The 19,636-nt window shown below is 41.4% G+C and overlaps 1 protein-coding gene across 8 annotated transcripts in view; it reads left to right on the plus strand.

Annotated features, from left to right (window-relative positions):
* The window catches only part of LOC122440083 (synuclein alpha interacting protein), a 153,853-nt gene extending 136,156 nt beyond the window's left edge, over positions 1-17,697 (plus strand). For 6 of the 8 annotated variants that reach the window (XM_043465898.1, XM_043465897.1, XM_043465896.1 and 3 more), the window contains 4 exons: positions 3,648-3,740; positions 4,318-5,386; positions 6,927-6,997; positions 17,144-17,697. In XM_043465898.1, the coding sequence (XP_043321833.1) occupies positions 3,648-3,740; positions 4,318-5,386; positions 6,927-6,997; positions 17,144-17,228 (1,318 nt within the window). In that variant the 3' untranslated portion in view covers positions 17,229-17,697. The remainder of the gene's footprint in view (positions 1-3,647; positions 3,741-4,317; positions 5,387-6,926; positions 6,998-17,143) is intronic. The other 2 variants (XM_043465899.1, XM_043465900.1) reach the window with 1 other exon arrangement.
* The last annotated feature ends 1,939 nt before the right edge of the window (positions 17,698-19,636 follow it).

The raw sequence follows: 19,636 nt of genomic DNA on the forward strand, positions 1-19,636 counted from the left end.
TTACTGTGTGTCTCAGTAAGGCTGGCAAAACTAAAACAAATTCACTTACTCTATTTAGTCCACTGTACCCTTCCGACTCTAGGGCACCAATAACATCAAAATGTGCAAGAGGAAGGATGGAAAACACTAGTTTTTCAGTCCAAAATTGTGAGTGGGAGACAGTCTTAAGAGCCTTTTCCTCCTAGAATATTTTTACCAGTCCTTCATCAACATAGCTGTTATTTAGAAGTGGCACCCTTCAGCTCTCTTAGACATCCTGATCTGTAGGTGTATCAATGGGTTGAATTGTGGCCTCATAAAATGATGTGTTGGAGTCCTAACCCCTAGGACTTTGGAATGTGAGCTTATTGCTTATTTGGAGATGGGTCTTTACAAAAGTAATCAAGTGAAAATGAAGTCATAGGATTGGGCCTAATCCAAGATGATTGGTGTCCTTGCAAAAGGGGAAAATCTGGACACAGACACAGACACACACAGGGAGAAGATAATATGCACATAAAGGCAAAGATCAGGGTGGTTCATTTAGAAGTCAGAGAATGCCAAAGAGTGCCAGTGAACCACCAAACACTTGGAGAGAGGCGTAGGGCCAGTTCTCCCTCACAGCCCTCCGAGGAGCCAACCTTGTCAACACCTCGATTACAGACTGCTAGCCTCCAGAACTGTGAGGAAAATAAACTTCTGTTGTTTAAGGAAGGCAACTTGTGGTACTTTGTTAGAGCAGCCTAGCAGACATACTGGACAAATGCTCACATGTTTTCATATATTCATATTTCACATGCTCATATATTATAATTAAAGTTGATTATTCCTTTCTGAGGGCTTTTTTAGATTCTAGAGAATAGAGTCCTTTTTTTCTCCATCCATACCTGGGATTCCTGTCATCAGTCATCCTAATTGCCTCCAAATAGTTTTCTTGACTGTGTCATAATTCACATTGACACCTAAAAACCTTTTAAAAGGAGACTGTAATCTTGTTTCATCTATTTTAATCCCTCACCTAATGTTTTTCTAGGACTTCCCTGGTAGCTCAGATGGTAAAGCGTCTGCCTACAATGCGGGAGACCTGGGTTCAATCCCTGGGTCAGGAAGATCCCCTGGAGAAGGAAATGGCAACCCACTCCAGTATTCTTGCCTGGAGAATCCCATGGACTGAGGATCCTGGTAGGCTACAGTCCATGGGGTCGCAAAGAGTTGGACACGACTGAGTGACTTTGCTGAGCTGAGCTGAGCTAATGTTTTTCTAAAATACTTGACAGGCAATGCCAGATTTCAAAGTAGGAAAAGTAGAAAGCTCCTGTGTATTTTTTGTTTTTTGTTTATTCTTTAGAATAGGGTCAGCAAACTATAGACTATATACTGAGGCCCAATCCACCCCACCACCTGTTGCTTTTTTTTTTCATCACCTGTTTTTGTAAATAAAGTTTTATTGAAACATACACATTCTCTTACATATTACTGAATGTTGATTTCACAACTACATAAGGTGAGTTGAGTAATTATGACACAGAATTTGTGGGGTACAAGCCTAAAATATTTAATATTTGACCCTTTAGGGAAAAGTTTGCTGGCTTCTGCTTTATTTCAGTGTGTGAGTCACAGAATGAGCGAGATAAAATAAGATCACAGACTTTTTAAGTCTTAGGGATGGAATGTTAGTACTAAGACTGACCACTTCTGAGAAAAGGAGAATATCTGGGGCTGGTGGAAGAGTATTATGCAGATCTGATCTCTCAGAATTAAATTTAGGTAGCCAACAGCTGTTGAGTATGTGCAGTGACATTTGGCAAGAAGATTGAACTTCCTCAAGCCAGCATCAAAGATTCAGCAACCCTTTTAAGAACACTTATAACTCATTGGTTTAGTTCTTCCTTCTGACTTATGGGAGCTGCTACCAGTTTTGATGCTTAGTTTTCTACTCCTGTAACAAATTACCACATACTTAGTGGTTTAAAACAATGGACATTTATCTTACAGTTCTGTAGGTCAGGACACCAGAATGAATCTCTCTAGATTAAAATCAGGGTATTCACAGTCTGCTTTCCTTTCTGGAGACTCTCGGATGAAAGTCTGTTTCCTGCTCATTCATGTCATGTAGCAGAATCAGTTTCTTGCTGAAGTATCTGTTTTCTTGCTGTCAGCTGAGAGTCATTGCCAGCTCCTCGAGGCTACTGCATTGCTTGGCTCACAGCCACTTCCTTCATCATCAAAGTCCCCAACAGCAGGTAGAGTCCTTACCACACTTTAAGTCCCTCTGATCTCCTTTTCTGCCTCTCTTCACTGTTACTCATGTGGTGAGATTGGACCCACCCCTTAATCCAACCTTTTTATCACATAAGGTAACATAATCACATCTTCCAGGGATTAGGATGTGATAGACATCTTTAGGGGGGGCAATGGGGAGTACCACAGGAATACTACAGAGATCAGTAAATACTGCTTACCTCTCTAAAATCAGAATCAGTTTAATTTACTTTTTCAAGTTCTATAATAATTTGTGTTTTATAAACAGATTTTACCTTCTTTAACCTATGACTTTTAACCTATTTTCTTAACTTTAAATAGAGCACATTCTGATGCATATGCTTCTATGTCCAGAGTAAATCAACTGTTGCCATACACAGTTTTCTCTTTATACAAAAACTACAAAGTGATTTACCTGGTAGCTCAGCGGCTTCCCTGGTAGCTCAGCTGGTAAAGAATCTGCCTGCAATGTAGGAAACCCTGGTTCGATTCCTGGGTCAGGAAGTTCCCCTGGAGAAGGGAAAGGCTATCCATTCCAATATTCTGGGGCTTCCCTGGTGCTCAGACGGTAAAGAGTTTGCCTGCAGTTTGGGTGACCTGAGTTCAGTTCCTGGTTGGGACGATCCCCTGGGGGAGGGCATGGCAACCCACTCCAGTACTTTTACCTGGAGAATCCCCCTGGACAGAGGAAACTGGGAGACTACAGCCCATGGGGTTGCAAAGAGTCGGACACGACTGAGTGTCTAAGCACAGCACAGCATACCCAGCACGGAAGCAGTTTGCTTGCTTTGTTTGATTTAGCCTTTTTCTGATGGCTAAATTAATTCAATTACTTTATAAATTCAGACAATTTAGGGAGAGTGAGTAACATTTTGGAGTATATCCTTCTAGCTTGGGGTGTGGTGGGGGGGTTTGGGGAGAGAGAGAGCGAGATTTCTTAAAAATGAGATAATGAGATTATATTACACACTGTATTTTGTAACTTTTTTTTTAACTTAAGGAAAGTAAATTGCACTCTGTGTGTATGTGTCTGTTTATATAAATACACTTCATACTGTATACTTTATATATATACACACACACACATATATTAGGGAAGCTTTTTATACGTCACAAATATTCAGATATATTATTCTTAATTGCTGCCTTCCTAGAAATAATTATAAATTGATTTACTCAGTCTTAGTGATTAGCATTTATGTTACAGTTTTCTTACTAATGAGCTTCCCAGGTGGCGCTAGTGGTAAAGAACCTGCCTGCCATGTGAATAATAAATATCTTGTTGAGTACTTTTGATTGTATCCTTAGGAAAATTTCTGAATTATAAAGGTGAAAATGTATATCTATTAATTTATAGTAGTAGCCATGTGTCAGAGAACTTATTTGTTTTGATTTGTTTTTCCCAGACAGACGATGCAACGTGTCACACTGCAGAACCAGCTCCAACAACTTCTAGAAGCCCAGAAATCAGAGGGCAAGTCACTCCTTTCTTCACCCAGGTAATACCAGAAGTGGTGGTGGTTAAGACTTTTAAGTATCTTTAATCTCTGAGCCATTTTCTTGGACTTTCTTTTAATATCTTTTTAGAAGATAACAAGAGAAGACATTTTATTTTTATAAAGAGGAATAAAAATGAGCTATCACAGGGAAGAAGGCACTGGATCTAGGGTCAGAAGACGTGAGTTTATCTCTGGCTCTGCCATTTCTTCTTTCCATGACTATACACAAGTCACTTACTCTTTTAGAGTCTTTTTTCCTTCATCTATAAAATGGAAGTAAGGATATTTAGGCTCATAAGGTTTTTGATGATAGGATTGGGAAAATTTGTGCAAAATTGATGCGTAAAAAAGCAGAACACTAGATACATTTAGTAGTCACAGCGTAAGGTATGAGGCATCCCATTCTGGCTGTGGTTGCCACCATGGAATGTTTGTAGTTTGATTGAAACAGACATTATTCTTATCTCAGTCTCAGTGATGCGAAAGTTATTCGCAGCAGTAAAGCCGCGCAGTGATTCGTGGCTGAGTTATTTTAACCAATAGGAGACCATCTCATATATCCTCCATCCTCTTTCAGTTCACCATCCTCCCCAGCTTGCAGAAAGCCCCAGTGGAAGTCCCCAGACGCAGAGGATGAGTCTGTAGCCAAAAGCAAACCGGGAGTCCAGGAGGGGATTCAGGTTCTTGGAAGCCTGTCAGCATCCAGCCGGGCTAGGGCCAAAGTGAAAGACGAAGATTCTGATAAAATCCTACGTCAGTTATTAGGAAAAGATATTTCAGAGAATGTCTGCACCCAGGAAAAGCTGTCGTTGGAATTCCAGGATGCTCAGACTTCCTCGAGACATTCCAAAAAGATCCCGCTGGAGAAGAGGGAACTGAAGTTAGCGCGGCTAAAGCAGCTGATGCAGCGGTCCCTGAGCGAGTCTGACACGGACTCCAACAACTCTGAGGACCCCAAGGGCACCCCTGTGAGGAAGGTTGACAGGCCCAGACCGCAGCCCATTGTGGAGAGTGTGGAGGGCGTGGACAGCGCAGAGAGCCTCCACTTGATGATCAAGAAACACACCTTGGCATCAGGACGCAGGTTTCCTTTTAGTATCAAGGCCTCCAAATCCCTGGAGGGCCACAGCCCATCCCCCACCTCAGAGAGCAGCGAGCCGGACTTGGAATCCCAGTGTCCGGGCTCAGGAAACACACCCCCAAGCCACCCCTCTGGAGAAGCCCCTCAGCCCAGCCCTGATAGCACAGCCGCCCAGAAAGTGGCCACGAGTCCCAAGAGTGCCCTCAAGTCCCCGTCGTCCAAGCGCCGGACATCTCAGAACTCAAAACTCAGAGTGACCTTTGAGGAGCCGGTGGTGCAGATGGAGCAAACTAGCCTTGAACTAAACGGAGAAAAGGAGCGAGAGAAGGGCAGGGCCCTCCAGCGGCCGTCCGCGGGTAGCGAATCAGGGGATCAGCTCAAAAGGCCTTTTGGAACCTTCCGATCCATCATGGAGACGCTCAGTGGCAACCAGAACAATAACAATAACTATCAGGCATCAAACCAGCTGAAGACCTCCACCCTCCCCTTAACCTCCCTTGGGAGGAAGGTGACGGACGGTAAGGGAAACACCGGGAGCTCTGCTAGCAAAGGAAAAAATAAGGCGGTGAGTGCTGTTTGGAGAATGTCCCTTTTATTCCTTTAAATTAATTATGTTATTCCTGACACCACAGATTACAGCCCTTGGCCACCTTGAGGGAATCCCCGGAAGAATTCTAAAGGATGCATGGAAAAACAGACGCCAGCGTTTCTAATGAGATATGTTGTGTTGAGTACCTTTTACTCTTCCTTTGGAAATTGAGAGAGGATGATTAAACAGGTCACAGGAGATTATATCCTGGTCCCTAGATTTGCCCAAGTAGTTTGATCTTTGAGAATTAGGAGTTGTAGACAGGGAGGCATTTCTACAGGATTAGGCTACAAAATCGATGTGGAATCAGGCCTCTCTCTCTCCCTGATTCTGCCTCAGGAAGAGTTAGTTCTCCTCATGTGACTGGACAGTTTATTCTTGAGCCCAATTAAACAGCATACAAATAGAAATTCTATTTCTAAAGACTTAGCTACTCAGCTTTAGAAAGACCTTTGGAATGAATACACCACAGGGACCTCCACACTGACATTTTATGACACAAGCCCCTAAGGAAGCCCGAGTGGTCTACAAGTGCTTGCCAGCACGCAGGGGATGGCAGAGTGTGTGCCATGAACTACACTGTATGGTTGCATTTATTGTAAAACCACAAGTTATAATCTGGATTTAAATCCTATGAATAAGAGATACGAACATCTTTTTAAGCGATGATTCCTGCATGCTTTGTGCCTGCTAGGCCCTTAAAAACAGCAGCCAAAATGTGGTATAGCAGCCAAAATGTGAAACCCTCTGTGGAAAAGAAGGACCCAGAATATCCTTCATGGTAACTAGAGAGTCAACACCTGCATAACTTATTATCTGTTATAAGGTACAGCCCCATTCCAGTGAGGTCTAAGAACTGTCCAGACCCTTTTTGCAGTACCAAAATCAAGTTTTAGTTAATATAACTCAAATTAACAGCACACAAGTTTTAATTGCACATTGCAATTGCTTTTTTATAAAAGACTTTAGCATGTATTTCCGCTCCAGTACTCTTGCCTGGAAAATCCCATGGGCAGAGGAGCCTGGTAGACTGCAGTCCATGGGGTCTTGAAGAGTCAGACACGACTGAGCGACTTCACTTTCGCTTTTCACTTTCATGCATTGGAGAAGGAAATGGCAGCCCACTCCAGTGTTCTTGCCTGGAGAATCCCAGGGACGGCAGAGCCTGGTGGGCTGCCGTCTAAGGGGTCGCACAGAGTCGGACACGACTAAAGTGACTTAGCAGCAGCAGCATGTATTTGCTTCAGCTTAGAAAAGTCACGCTTGTGCCCCGAACCCCAGGCCCTTTGGATTAAATATGTCCAAACGTACATTGCTGGAATATAACTTTTCCAGGTAACTTAATGGGTCCTCTCACTGAGGAGTCAAAGATCTCAGCAGTTCCCCATGCACCTTAAAGTGTGTCCGAAGCTTCTCTCCTTTAACCTGTCTTCTGCATGCCTCCTGTTTATCGAGACTTGTGCATGTGCTAAGCTTGTTGCATGTGTTCAAATGATTTTTAATTGCACCTCTCTAGGAGATGTACGGCAGCTGCATCAATCTTTCCTCTAACACGCTGATTGAAGAGCATCTGCGTAACTATGCACGGTACGTGGTGCTAGGGGTGTATCCACAGCAGTGCCAGGCCTTCACTTTAAGTTGTAAGACCTTTACAATGGTGGTCCTAGGGCACCTTTGCAGGTGCTGACACCTAGGAAGCAGAAAATTACAACTCCTCCCCCAAATAGAAGCTGGCAGATTTGTAACTGGTCCTTAGGAAGGGAGCAGGTACCCTCTTGGAGGGACTTCATTCCAGCAGCCGAGGGCAGAGGAGTCTACTCATATCACAAACAAGCTGTGCTTCCCAGCTGACCTTGACTTTCAGTCTTTGTTTTAATGGTGGGCTTCCCCGGTAGCTCAGATGGTAAAGAACCCGCCTGCCAATGCAGAAGAGCCAGGTTTGATCCCTGGATCGGGAAGATCATCTGGAGAAGGGAATGGCAACCCACTCCAGTATTCTTGCCTGGAGAATTCCATGGACAGAGGTGCCTGGTGGGCTGCAGTTCATCGGGTTGCAGAGAGTCAGACAAGACTGAGCAACTAATACTTTCACGTTCTTTCACATGAGTAAGTATAAAAGTGACACTTCCTGCCATGGGTGGAGTGAGTCAGCCTCCTATCATAATCAGAACTTTGAAACCGAGCTGAGGTTCTTCATTGCTGGTTACAGACTGAAAGCTGCTTTAGTCAGCAATCTGCTGCCCTCAGGAGAGCTGAGGTCCTGCCATGCTGAAGTTAGTTCAGCGTTCAGAACTGCAATGCTGGTCTATAAGCCAGGCTGTGAGAACCCACCACCACCACCAACAACAACAAAAAGGCCTTTCTTCAACACAATATTTGTGATTCAATAAGGCATGGACTGTGTATATAGAAGGACCATCTCCAGGGTGCCCAGTGACTCAGGCTGCTCCTTGAGCAAAGTCCTTCTTCAGCAGAGCTTTCACTCATCCCCAGGATACACACGACTCCCTGACAGAGCAGGCGTCAGGGGAGTGCTTACAGGAGAGCAGCTGACAGGGAGGTACTGCAGTCTAGTGCCTCTTGACAGGCTTATTCCCGGAGAGATAAACCCCTAGCCCCCTTTCACAAGGACTAATCATTTAAATTAAGACTATGGCATGCCTTTTAGCACCCTTCCAAAATCCTCCAAAGTGTTTGTGTGGAGATGTGTTTATATATAATAATTACAGATACACAAATACAAGCGAATATGTTGTGGATATAAATGTTCGTTCAGAATTCTAAGGTGTAAGAAATGTCACTCTCTTTTTCTTTCCCTCTAAATCAAATTTAATCCGCTTCATGTCTCCGTTCAGGCTAGAGGAAAAGTAAATCTGTCATTTTACAGGGTCCCCCTAGGGATCTCATTAATTCCATACATAAGTTGAAGGAAGCCCCTTAGAGCTCTGGTATTTACAGGTCACTCTCGTTCTGCTCAGGTCAGGCTCACATGTTGCCTAAGTCTGGGCTGCTTCCCACCACACTGGGGCAGGGCGTCTTGGCCAGTGCTAACAGCTCGGTGCCTGGGTTGGGAAGGAAATAGAAAAAAAAATACCCATTCCCTTCCCAGACGTTGGTATCAGCCCACTTCTGTTTCTCCCAGCCTATCTTGACCATCCTTCTGTGTCCGCATCTTAGGTTCTGTCTTCTAGCACCTGGAAAATTCTGAGTTTGTCCTTAAAGGGAAATCACCAATAATACTCTAAGGCAGGGAAGCACAAAGGCTTGGGGAACTCCTTTGAAGCAGGAGGGAAAATACCTCTCCTTTCTTCCAGGCTCCCACAGCACCTGAAAACAAGATAATTAGCATCACAGTAGATTCTCCTGCTAGATATATTTCATCCTGTCTTCTTACAAGCAGGAGAACAAAGCTAGCAATCTACTATAATAGGATTACAGAAATCAGAGCACAAAAGGAGGTTATGAGGCTACTCACATATCTGACAGCTGGGTTAACACTTTCCTTCTCAGTTAAAGGAACAGTCCTTCTGAAGACTCAGTTTTGAACCTATCAGATTCACTGGCTTCATGTATTAAGAGAGTTTTCTTTCAGTGATGAGGAGAAACCCCAAAATTATAGTTATAATTCAGTTTATTTAGATAAACATCCAGACCCCCTCACTGTCCCCACCATATAAAATCAAAGTGTATTTTATCATGGTTTTAGTTTGGCATGTGTTCCATGAAAAGTGAAAACGCACCAGTTTGTTCACTGTAGAGTGAGAACTTTTCTCCTATTCACTCACCACACACAGAGGTAGGGAGGACCAGCCCAGTTCACTCCTTAGATAAAGTAAAGATGGCTATATCTAGTTGAAATAAAGATCCCTCAGAGAAATAAGCTAGCATGGGAATGTGGACATGCAAAACACCTATTAATTCTTGTTTTGCCTTTGGGATCCATAGCAAGGGCATCTCACAGAAAGAGGCAAAAAAAAGAAAAAAAGGAAAAAGCTGAAGTGCCTCTCTATCAGTGATGCCTTCAAATCTTGACCCAAGAATTTTCTTGAAGGCCACGTGGTTCCTCTGGGGAGCAGGGATCGCCTGGGATCATGTAACTTGGAAAGCAGTGGGTTGAAGTTGGCTCTAAGCATTATGCCACTGGTGACCCTATCAGAATGTCCCTGGGAGAAAGACAGGGGCAGTGGATCCTTCTTCCAGCCCTATCCTTGCATCATGTTTTAGTTCCTAAGATTGTTTTTCTTAGTAAAGGAAAAATAGAGAATGAATACAACATTCTAATGTCAGCTCTGTGAAGGGGGTTCTGTTTGCTATTTATTTTTCCAAATTGGTCACAGTTTGATAGCAAAGAATCTAAATGTCTTTTCAATGCCCTTTAAAGTTAGATTCAACTCTGTTACTTGGAATAGTTTCCCAGTGTGTTTCAACTGCAGAGGATGACTTTGTTTATAACAAGCAGATTTATCTTTACTTTTTCTTATAAAAGACAAGTTGGTTTTGAATTATTACAACTCCAAGGGACTGTTGGCAGTTACTTATCTTAAAATGCCAATAAGACATTTATTTCCCAGAGTTTAAGTCTATGTGAGATCTGTAACACATAAAGTGAGCATCGATTCCAGTCCCTGATAGGCAGACGGCATTAACCCCTGGCCACCACTGGTCATATCCTCTCTGACCACAGTGGGACCATGGCCTGAGGGGTTAGCATCAGGAAGCCCCTAATCCTATCACCAACATGAGAGCAGACTCCTTAAAAAGACATTAAGCAATAAACACCATTAGTGTGGGTTTTACTGCCAAGGAATTAGCCACGCTGGGACTTATACATCCAGAGCCAAGAGCTAGTAGCACACATTTCATATAAATGTCAAGATTGTTCAACAGCCACTTCAGAAAGAGTGGTAAATTTGGCCTGAAATGATGTAAGGATATGGCAGTGGTCATCTGCTGTGCCCAGTTGGAGGTCAGAGTTCAGGGTACCCCTACTATGCATGTGCATACATACACACACATATCTGTCCTTTAGTGTCCTTTAATATGTCAGGACATATTACTGAACAGAAAAATGAGCCAAAGACGGGAAGACATTGGGAAGGTAGAGGTGAGGCCCTGGCTGAAACCTGTCCCAAGCAGTGTATACTGAGGCCCCTCTGAACAGCATTCCAGAATTGTGATAGAAAATGCAGGGAGAACAAAAAGGAATCTCTGATCCTGGTAACTAAAGTATTTTTGCCATCATTTCTCTGGGTATAAATAAAATAACCACACCTTGATCTTAAATTTCTGATCTGAAAGTATTTTCAACTCATAGGCTTTTTAGAGATTCTTGAAGGGATAATTATCTAGCCATAGGAGTATGACCAAACTAGCTGAGATTATGTTGATTGTGTAGTTCTAGACTGAATCCCTGAGGGCAGACTGAATCTCACCAATTTAACAGTTCAGAAAAGCTAGTTAGAGTGCTAGTACTAAAAGGGGGTTTGGTAACCCTCTAGACAGAGTTTCTGCCCCCACACCACAGTTTTATGTTCTAATCTCTGATGTGAAGTATATCTTTCTGTGTTTTTGCATCTAATATACTAGTTCTGGGGTCCAGAGCCAGGAGAAGTTGGTGTACCTGGGGTGACCACCTCTGCCTCAGAAAGCCCTAGAATTTATCTGACTCCTTTCTCTATAGCCCTCCCCACATTTGCCCAGTTTTCTCCTGCTCAGCTCTTGTCCTGCCCTCCCCCACCTCCGCGTCCCTAGGATTCACATTCATTTCAGAGAGAAAACCTGCATTTCATACAGGTTCCTATGATGTGTCCCAATCTGGAACCATTTCTCCAGATTACATCCATTAAGTAACAGCCTGTCCTTTGAAATGGGTCACAGTTTTGCACTGTTCTTGGCTGTTGCCTAGTAGACTCTTGTGTGTGGAGAAAAATGCCCATGTGATGGAGAATTGTTCACATGAGCAGCTCTTTCCACTGTCTGGGCACAACTTAGCAAACCCTTGATAAAATCTGCCCGAGTTTGCAAGATTCATGAGAGCGTGATTCGCACATGGAGTTTTTATTCATAAGTTCCTTATACCCTCTGGGAAAAGGAGAAAGCATATTCTATCATAGGAAGACAGTAGAACAAGGTTTAGTATCAAAATGTGATGAGTTGAGACATAGAAGAAGCTATTGCAAATAAGAACCCATGTTCTGTCTCAAAACACTGCACTTGGAAGGCAAGAAATGAACATGTGGAACACCTATAAGCTGCAGGTAGGAGGGGACAGAGGGGAGATCTACGTTGGAAACCAAAATCCTCCCATTAGAAATACACTCTTTTAGCATACTCATCTGGTTTAAGTGTACTCCCAACAGTTATGAACAAACAGTTCCCTTCTCCCACCTCCACCTTCCTTTCCTCTCCCTTCCCCTCCCCCAGAGTCCGGTTTTGAATTGTGTGACTCCAAAGGGGATGAATGTCGAACCAGTGTCATATTTGTGCCACATGTCTGCCACTACTACAGAGTCTTTACACATTAAACTGTCAATGAACTCTCTTATGCCTGGAGTTTTAAAGAAGCCGTAGTCACTTGAGTTTTTAAAGTATCAGGTAGACTTTACCCAAACATCTTCTAGTATCTTCACTGAGAATCCCAGCTCCAGCCACAGCCATCTGTCCTATCCCTTCCCACGTGGAGGACAGTGCAGCCCTGCGACCCTCCCGGATGTCAAATCCCCAGACTGCCAGTGTCCTTTGTTTGAATACCTTCGTTAGCAATTTTGCCGTGCCAGAATAAGGCATGTTTCTTCATTTAGCAAGAGAATGATCAAAAGAAAATTGAGAGGGTATAGTTAGTTAAACCATGGTCAACCCCATGAAAGGTGTAAGGACTTCCTGGGAGTGGTGACCCTCAGTAGCACCATCATACCCCAGTCTGCACCCCAGTGTCTAGTTTGGTGCCTGGCACAGGGTAGGGACTTTAGAATATATGAAGGAGAGGAAGCTAGAGAGAGGGAAAGGAGGAAGGAGAGGGAAAAGACAAGACCAAGCAATCCTGTCATCCTGAAGAAAGAACAGTATGCTCTGTAGAAGCCTAGGCTTTTTGGTTACAAGTCTTCTCTGCCACAGTGAGTTTAATACTGAGTATTTCAAGTATATATTTTTATTCTTTGAGCCAGAATCTTATTTTTTAGAAGATGAGCATTTATAGATATGCTCTCAGTGAAGATCTAAAGGAGATCACAGAAATAGCTAAGTCAGTCTACCTGTTTTGGCCATCAGTAGGAATATGTAGTGCATACTAATGGACCATTTTAGGCAGATTCTCTAAAATAACTTGCCATCTAGTCACCCAGGGCTGTAGAAATATGGAATCCAGGCACAGATGAGTCAGCAGGTTAGATTACTTGAAAAACTGTTACTTAAATTTAAGCCTTCTTTCCAATTTTGGTCACAGAGAATGTGATTTTATATCCAAAAATGAAATCAAGAGCAGCAAATTATCTGAATAATTCATGCCAGAATTACCCAAACACTTTTGCTTTTTTAAAAAATTTGAATACTGGTTATTCGGGACTAAGTAATTGAAGGGTTCAGGGAGTCTTGAATCATCCTGATATTATTCAGATAAAAGCCTCAAATTAACATTTTACTTGGTATTGACTCAACTCTAATCATGCTGGGTTTTATTCTACACAAAGTGCTTTTAATGTTTTTAAACACAACACCCCTTATATTAAAGTAAAATTACTCCCTCAATGTCTAAATTATGATGATATCCTTAGACTTTTTTAAAAAAGTTTTATTGATTTTTATATTTTTTTGTCCAAGTGCTATAGGTATATATGATAGTAACGCCTTGTAACAAAAACTGGCTGTCCATGTGTCCAGCCTCCCCTGTTCTCATTCCTACTCCCCTGAATCAGACATTTGCTTTGCTTTTAGGTGTTTTCTCTAGTATTCTGTATTTCTCAATAACATACTTATATGGACTTTCGATTTTAGATATTATCTCTGTTGTCTATTGGTATCTTACTACAGAAGATAAAAATGATAGCTGCCGCTTATAAAGCACTTACAATGTACCAAAGAATATTCCAGGTACTTCATGCATATTGACTTTTAATTTTCACAATGAATGACACAATATGGTAGATATTATTATTTATCCAAATTTTCCAGAGAAATTATATATCTTGCCCAAGATTACACAGTACCAGTGGTCATAAATTATGTATCCAGGGTTTCAGCTCAGTTTGGTTCCAAAACCCATGTTCTCAACAATGAACCAAATTTGTCCAGCTCTATTTTGGCAACCAGCACTGCCCCCCATTCCAACACACACACATATACACACCTGCCTCCTCTTCCCACCATCAAAATAGTTGTATCACTCTTGGGAGTTAAATCAGTATTTGGTGTTTATTATTATTATGGCTATCTAGATAGTTATCACAGTGGATACGTGCAGTGTACTATTGTTAACATTTCTTTATTTGTGTAACTTTGTTTTCCTTGAAGATAATAATTTTGATTTTTAAGTATATAATTTCTGAACACTGCTAGAGACAAAAACCCTTCTTTGAGTGCATTCAGACACATCAGGTCCCTCTCTGTTTCAGCCTGCTCATGGAGACACCATCCTTCCTTTTCCCCAGTCTAGATTGCTGCTATCTGGCAGTGCTACCAGCCGTATCCCTGCAGTTTCTTATATACATTATCCTGGGAATTGCCTTTGGCTTTTCCCCTGTGATTTCCCCTGTGAATCTGCCTTTTCCCTTTTTGTCAGTCTATATTCTATCTTTGGTAAAGACAACTTCCATCCTGTGGAGGTGAAAGAATGCTAAAGGTTTTGAGGCCTTGCCTGACTGAAAATAGCTTCATTTTGCCTTCATATGGATTAGCACTATTTGGCTGGGTATAGAATTCTAGATAGGAAACCATTTTCCCTTAGAATCTTGAACAGAGTATTTCATTTTCCTCTTGCTTCTGATGTGTCTGTCAAGAAGCTCAGTTTCTCCCTAATTTCTAATCCATTGGAAGCTTTTACGATTTTTCTCTTTATCACCAGTATTTTGATTTCATGATACTTTGCCATGATCCTAATTCTCATTTCTCGGGTGTGAGTGTTCAGCAGGCTTTTTCAACCTGGAAATCTGTGTGCTTCAGTACTGGGAAGTGTTTTTGTACAATTTCTTTGAAAATTGTATCCCCTACTGCTTTTCTGTTCATTTTTCTGAAAATATTGTTAATCTGATGTTCAACACACTGGACTGATACTTTTATAACTGTTTTTTCTATTTTTCTAAGTATTGTCTAACTGTATTTCTCCTATTTTTATCCATACTTTTGCTTTTTCTAAAAATTCTTCCTAGGATATTTACTCAACTTTACTTACCAATCTTTCTAACTTTTTATTTCTTTGATTATTGTGCTAATATTCAGTAGCATTTTATTGACTTTCTCTTTTTTTATAGCATTAAGTATGCAAGACTTATTTATATTTTATACTCAAATACAAATACAAATGTATATTTTTATGTTTCCTTCTTTTTTACAATAAAGGTGGCATCCTTTACACATAGTCTTGCTTCTTGCTTTTTTTCACCTATCATTTTGGAGGTCTTTATGTATTCATTAAAGAGAGTTCCTTCATTCTTTTACATAGATATGTATTCTTTATTTATATGAATGTATTATTTTTAATTCTTTCTACATTTTTATTGAGATTCTGGTCTTTCTTCTTGATTTGTAGCAGCACTTTATGTATTATACACTATAAAAATTAACCCTTTGTGATACAAATAGCAAATATTTTCCCCAGTTTTTCTTGTTACAAATTTTTGAAGTTCTTATCACCCCTTATATTATCTCTATTCACTTTGACTGCTGTTTCTCGATTTATCTTGGTCTCTGCCTGTCATAGCATTTTTCTCAAATATCTGGTGATCCCTAACTCGTTCATATTTAAGAATAAGACACTAAAACTGAACAGAAGCTCTGGCTTGTTGACTATAGATATTGCATCACACAGACTGGTTAAGTACTAGGCTCTCTGGCTGGGAAACTCACGGTCACTATTTGTAGGACTTTTCTTTTGGCAGTTCATTTCTCAAGATGAGGAAACTCCAGTCTCCTCCTCGGATCTATTAACCTACTTTCCAGGAATCTTTGGGTTAAAGTAACAGGGGATGGGTTGACAGTTGTGTTTTATAACTTTCACCTAATCCCATGGTTTTCACCCCCTTCAGCTGAACTTAGAGTCTCTCTGCTCCATGTCTTGCAAATTGTAACCTGCAGTCTCTTTTCACATTGGGAAAGGGACAGTCACCTGGCTGCATTAGGTCAGGAAGGTAATCTGGGTATGAACTGGTACTTCCAAAAAGTTTTAGAATAGTCTTCCTATTTTCAGCACTCACACAGCACCCACTGCAAATTTCAGAAGTATATAGTGTTTCTGGTTCCTGCATCATGAACATCAGTTTGTTGGGTTCCCTGACTGTAGGCTTAGATTTCTGCTTCCTACCTGCTCTGCTAAATCAGTTCCACATGTTCATCCATTTTCCTGTTTCTGAAATGTTATTGGCATTTTGTGTGTGTTATCATCTCCTCTTCCATTTCCCTTATTCATTTAGGTTGGTGCCTTTTTTATTCATTTGCTTGTTCTTTTGTAAGAAAGGGATGATTAGTACTATGTATTCAGTCTATCATGCTTAATTGGAAGTTCCTAATCTTTTAACCAACCAGGTTTTACTTTCACACTCTTCCCTTTCTTTCCCATAAACATCTCTCTGAAGTTCTGTTCAGATGAACTTTAAATAAAAATAAGAATTACAGCTTTCAGACAGTGATGATGATCGTTATTAACCAGTCTAAGAATAGACCAGATGATCTTTGTAAGCAAGCATGATTTTGAGGGCCATAAAGCCACACTTGGAGTTCTCCATTCAAATGTAGCCTCATGTGAGCAAGTACCATTCCCAGAAACAGTTTGTTTTTGTCTGACCTAGCAACAAGAAGGAATTTAGTAGTATGCACACTTGCTCACAGTCAGAAGATAACTCCTGTCTGGGAGATTTTACACCCAGAATGAGACTAATATTTCAATGAAAATGAATGCTTCTTCCTAGGGGAAATTCACATCAAAAGCAAAACTGTTCCCAGACTTGAGCTGGTACTTTTTTCCGTAGATTTACAAGGTATTGAGTATTGAAGGGGAAACAGCACTATTGTTCCCTAGGCTCTTCTTTTTCCTATAGATATACCTACTTGTGCTTTTCCATGCTACTACTCAGCAATCACACACCCAAAGCAAAAGCATTTCCTTTAAACTGTTAATACTCAAGCTTACTGGAGAACAAAGAGTGTCACCAGTGAACCCCATGAATAAAATATAAATATCTGTTGTTTCAATTTAACAAGCAGTACCACTCTTCCTATTTTGTTTAACTGATAAAATTCATTTGACGGTAGAATTTTACTTGGATTCCAATCGGCATGATTGAATAATTACTTCCGGGGCCAGATTTTAAAATATCCACATAGTATGTTATTACGTGACTATTCCTTTTATTGTTTAAAGAGTGGTTTATGTGAAAAAAAGAATAATTTGCATTCTGGAATGAAGTGTTCTTCAGTGTGGTTTGTGTGAGGATAATTTCCATTTTGGGTGAGCTGTTTAGTGGCATTGTATTGTAACTTGACCGTAGTTTTATCTAATTTTGGCCTTGTGGTTTGTCTTCCACTTAGGCATGATGACATCAGTAGAAAAATGAAGAAATCCTACAGTATAAAGCATGTTGCTGAGCCAGAATCAAAAGAACTCTACTTATAAATCACTTTTTTATTATCTCTCATTGCTGCCCTTTGGACACCAATGGAAATTTCTGGACTGTCCTCTGTGGAAATAGAATCATGAGAACAATGCCTCACCAGCAGAAGACCAGACGATTAGGATGCCTTAAATTTATAGCACTAGCGTATATAAGACACATTTTGGGGTGATATTTGTATATATAACTTGTTTTTAAAGAGATGCAGTTTGAAAGCATGATTGGGCAAATGTATGTTTTTTAAGATTGATTCAACCTCCCCACAGGACATCCACCAGCCACTGACACCATTTTGTCTCATCAGTTGCATGGGTGTTTGCTGATGCTGGCTAACCTCCCTTTCCCCATAATACGGGCAATTTGGGCTCAGCTTCTCCGGGAGACCAGGTCAGTGCTGTTGTTTTCTGTCGAGTGTTTTTTTCTGTCGTTTTTACTTTTTGTATAAAGGAAATAAAACAATGTTAACAACCACCTGTAAGCTTGGGGCACTTACTTTCTCATAAGTCTGTGATGTTCTGATTTCTGAGGGGCTTAAAGCATATTTTGACTGCTGGTATTTTATTTCAGGAACAAACTGCCCAGTTGAGCTGCTTTCCCATAGGGGTAAAATAAAACATTCTACTTTTCACTAAAGTACTAAAGGATCAAACGAGTATATAAAGTAAGTCAATTCCTTCTGTCTTTTCAAATCTCAGTGTTGACAAGAGAAAATACTAATGACAGCTAAGGATTTAGCCCCTTCTTGGGTCTCTTTTTTGCTGCCTCTAACACATGATGAGGCCTGTCTAATCCCTTTAGGAGACAGTGTGGAGCCTGAGTTCATAACAGCCCTATTGTTGATGCAGCTCTTTGAATCCATGTAAGAGTAAGTTCCAGATGGTTTTGTCCTATCATGTGAAAATGTATTTCTGTTGCAACTTCAAGAGTTTTATTTTCAAAGTGTTGGCATGGTCTGTAAGAGGCCTGTCAAGTTGTAGTTTGAAAGTAGTACGTATTCTTATCAGTAGGAGGGAGCAGTGTATGCTATTAGCAATCACTAGCAATGTTTCTGCCATCAGCTGTGGACCATTCTGTGTCCTGGTGGACAAAATAGGTCAAGGTACTGAATTAACAGGCAATTTTGGAAAGGTGGGTCATTCAACAAACGTGGGCTTGATGACATGCAGTGGAGTTTAGGAGAAGGGGGTAATGGTTAAGTGCCTTTTATGTACCAGCCATGCTTAAGGTGTTATGACTTTCATTTTATAGATTAGAAAATTAAACTTCAGAAGGTATAAATTCCGTGTCCAAGGCACCACCATAGCAATAGCAGACTTGGCTTTGATACAAGTTTGTTCATGGTCCTCACTGCCCTGTCCATCGTCCTGCATAACAGTACCTTCTTAGTGCATGGACCACTGGACTGGCACGCAGGAAGCTTGTGGTGGTGTGGTGTTGGCTCTAGTCCTGGATACCCCTTTAGTCTTGGGCAAGGGACCTGCCTCCTTAATAAACCTGGGGAAAGGAGGAGACTGGCATGCCAATCTAGGAGGGAGATTCCTTCCAACTTACAGAACAGCATGTCTGTGAATGTCAGCCAGTCTGCACCGTCCTCATCCGGGTCCTGTGAGTTCCTGTGAGAGGCTGGTGCCGTGTGCGGGTCTACATTTCTCACACTGGCTTCTCCTCCAGTGAGATGCCCTGTTCTGATTGTGGCCCTTGGCCCCATGTGCCCTGTTCGGTCGCTTCCTCACATTTCACTGCTCTATCCTAGTGTGTAAGATCCTAACCGAGAATATATGGCAGGCATATGTGACAAGTGGATTCCTGCGCTTTCTGTTCAGTGCTGAGGAGGTGATCCTGGAGTCATATGTGAGCCAACCTTCGGGACTTATCCCTCTAAAGAGGTCTACAGAGGAGGAAGATCCAGAGAGTGCTCTCTCTGCCCGCCCACTCCCGCACTTGCAGAGGCCCCCATTTTGTTCTTAGACTGTGTTTTTAAACTCAAAAGTTGAAGGGGGCTGGACATTCTGCAGAGATTTTATGAGCCAGACACAGAGTTCCCAATTAAACACAGCAAAGGAAATGTGAGGAGTTTGAAAGAAAGAGATGCTAACTCGACCTAGAACATTCTGGCAATCTGATTGTTTGTTGAAACTATCATTTTAGATGCCACAGTACTAACCACAGAAGAACAAAGAATTTTTTTAAAAAAGGTAAAATAGGCAAGTCGAATGGATTCAGATGAGCCAGACCGTGAGACAATGCATGCTATGTTTAACGATGTTTCTAGGACACTAAAAATGCTGGTCTTAAATCACACATGTACAACATCTTTACTGTCCAAGTTCCTTATGACATGGGTGAATTATGTGTGCTTGAAATTAGTAGACATGATGTTTTCCTTACCACAAACTTAGTTTTGTGCAGA

Source organism: Cervus canadensis, chromosome 4, assembly GCF_019320065.1.
Source record: "Cervus canadensis isolate Bull #8, Minnesota chromosome 4, ASM1932006v1, whole genome shotgun sequence".
Taxonomy (NCBI): domain Eukaryota; kingdom Metazoa; phylum Chordata; class Mammalia; order Artiodactyla; family Cervidae; genus Cervus; species Cervus canadensis.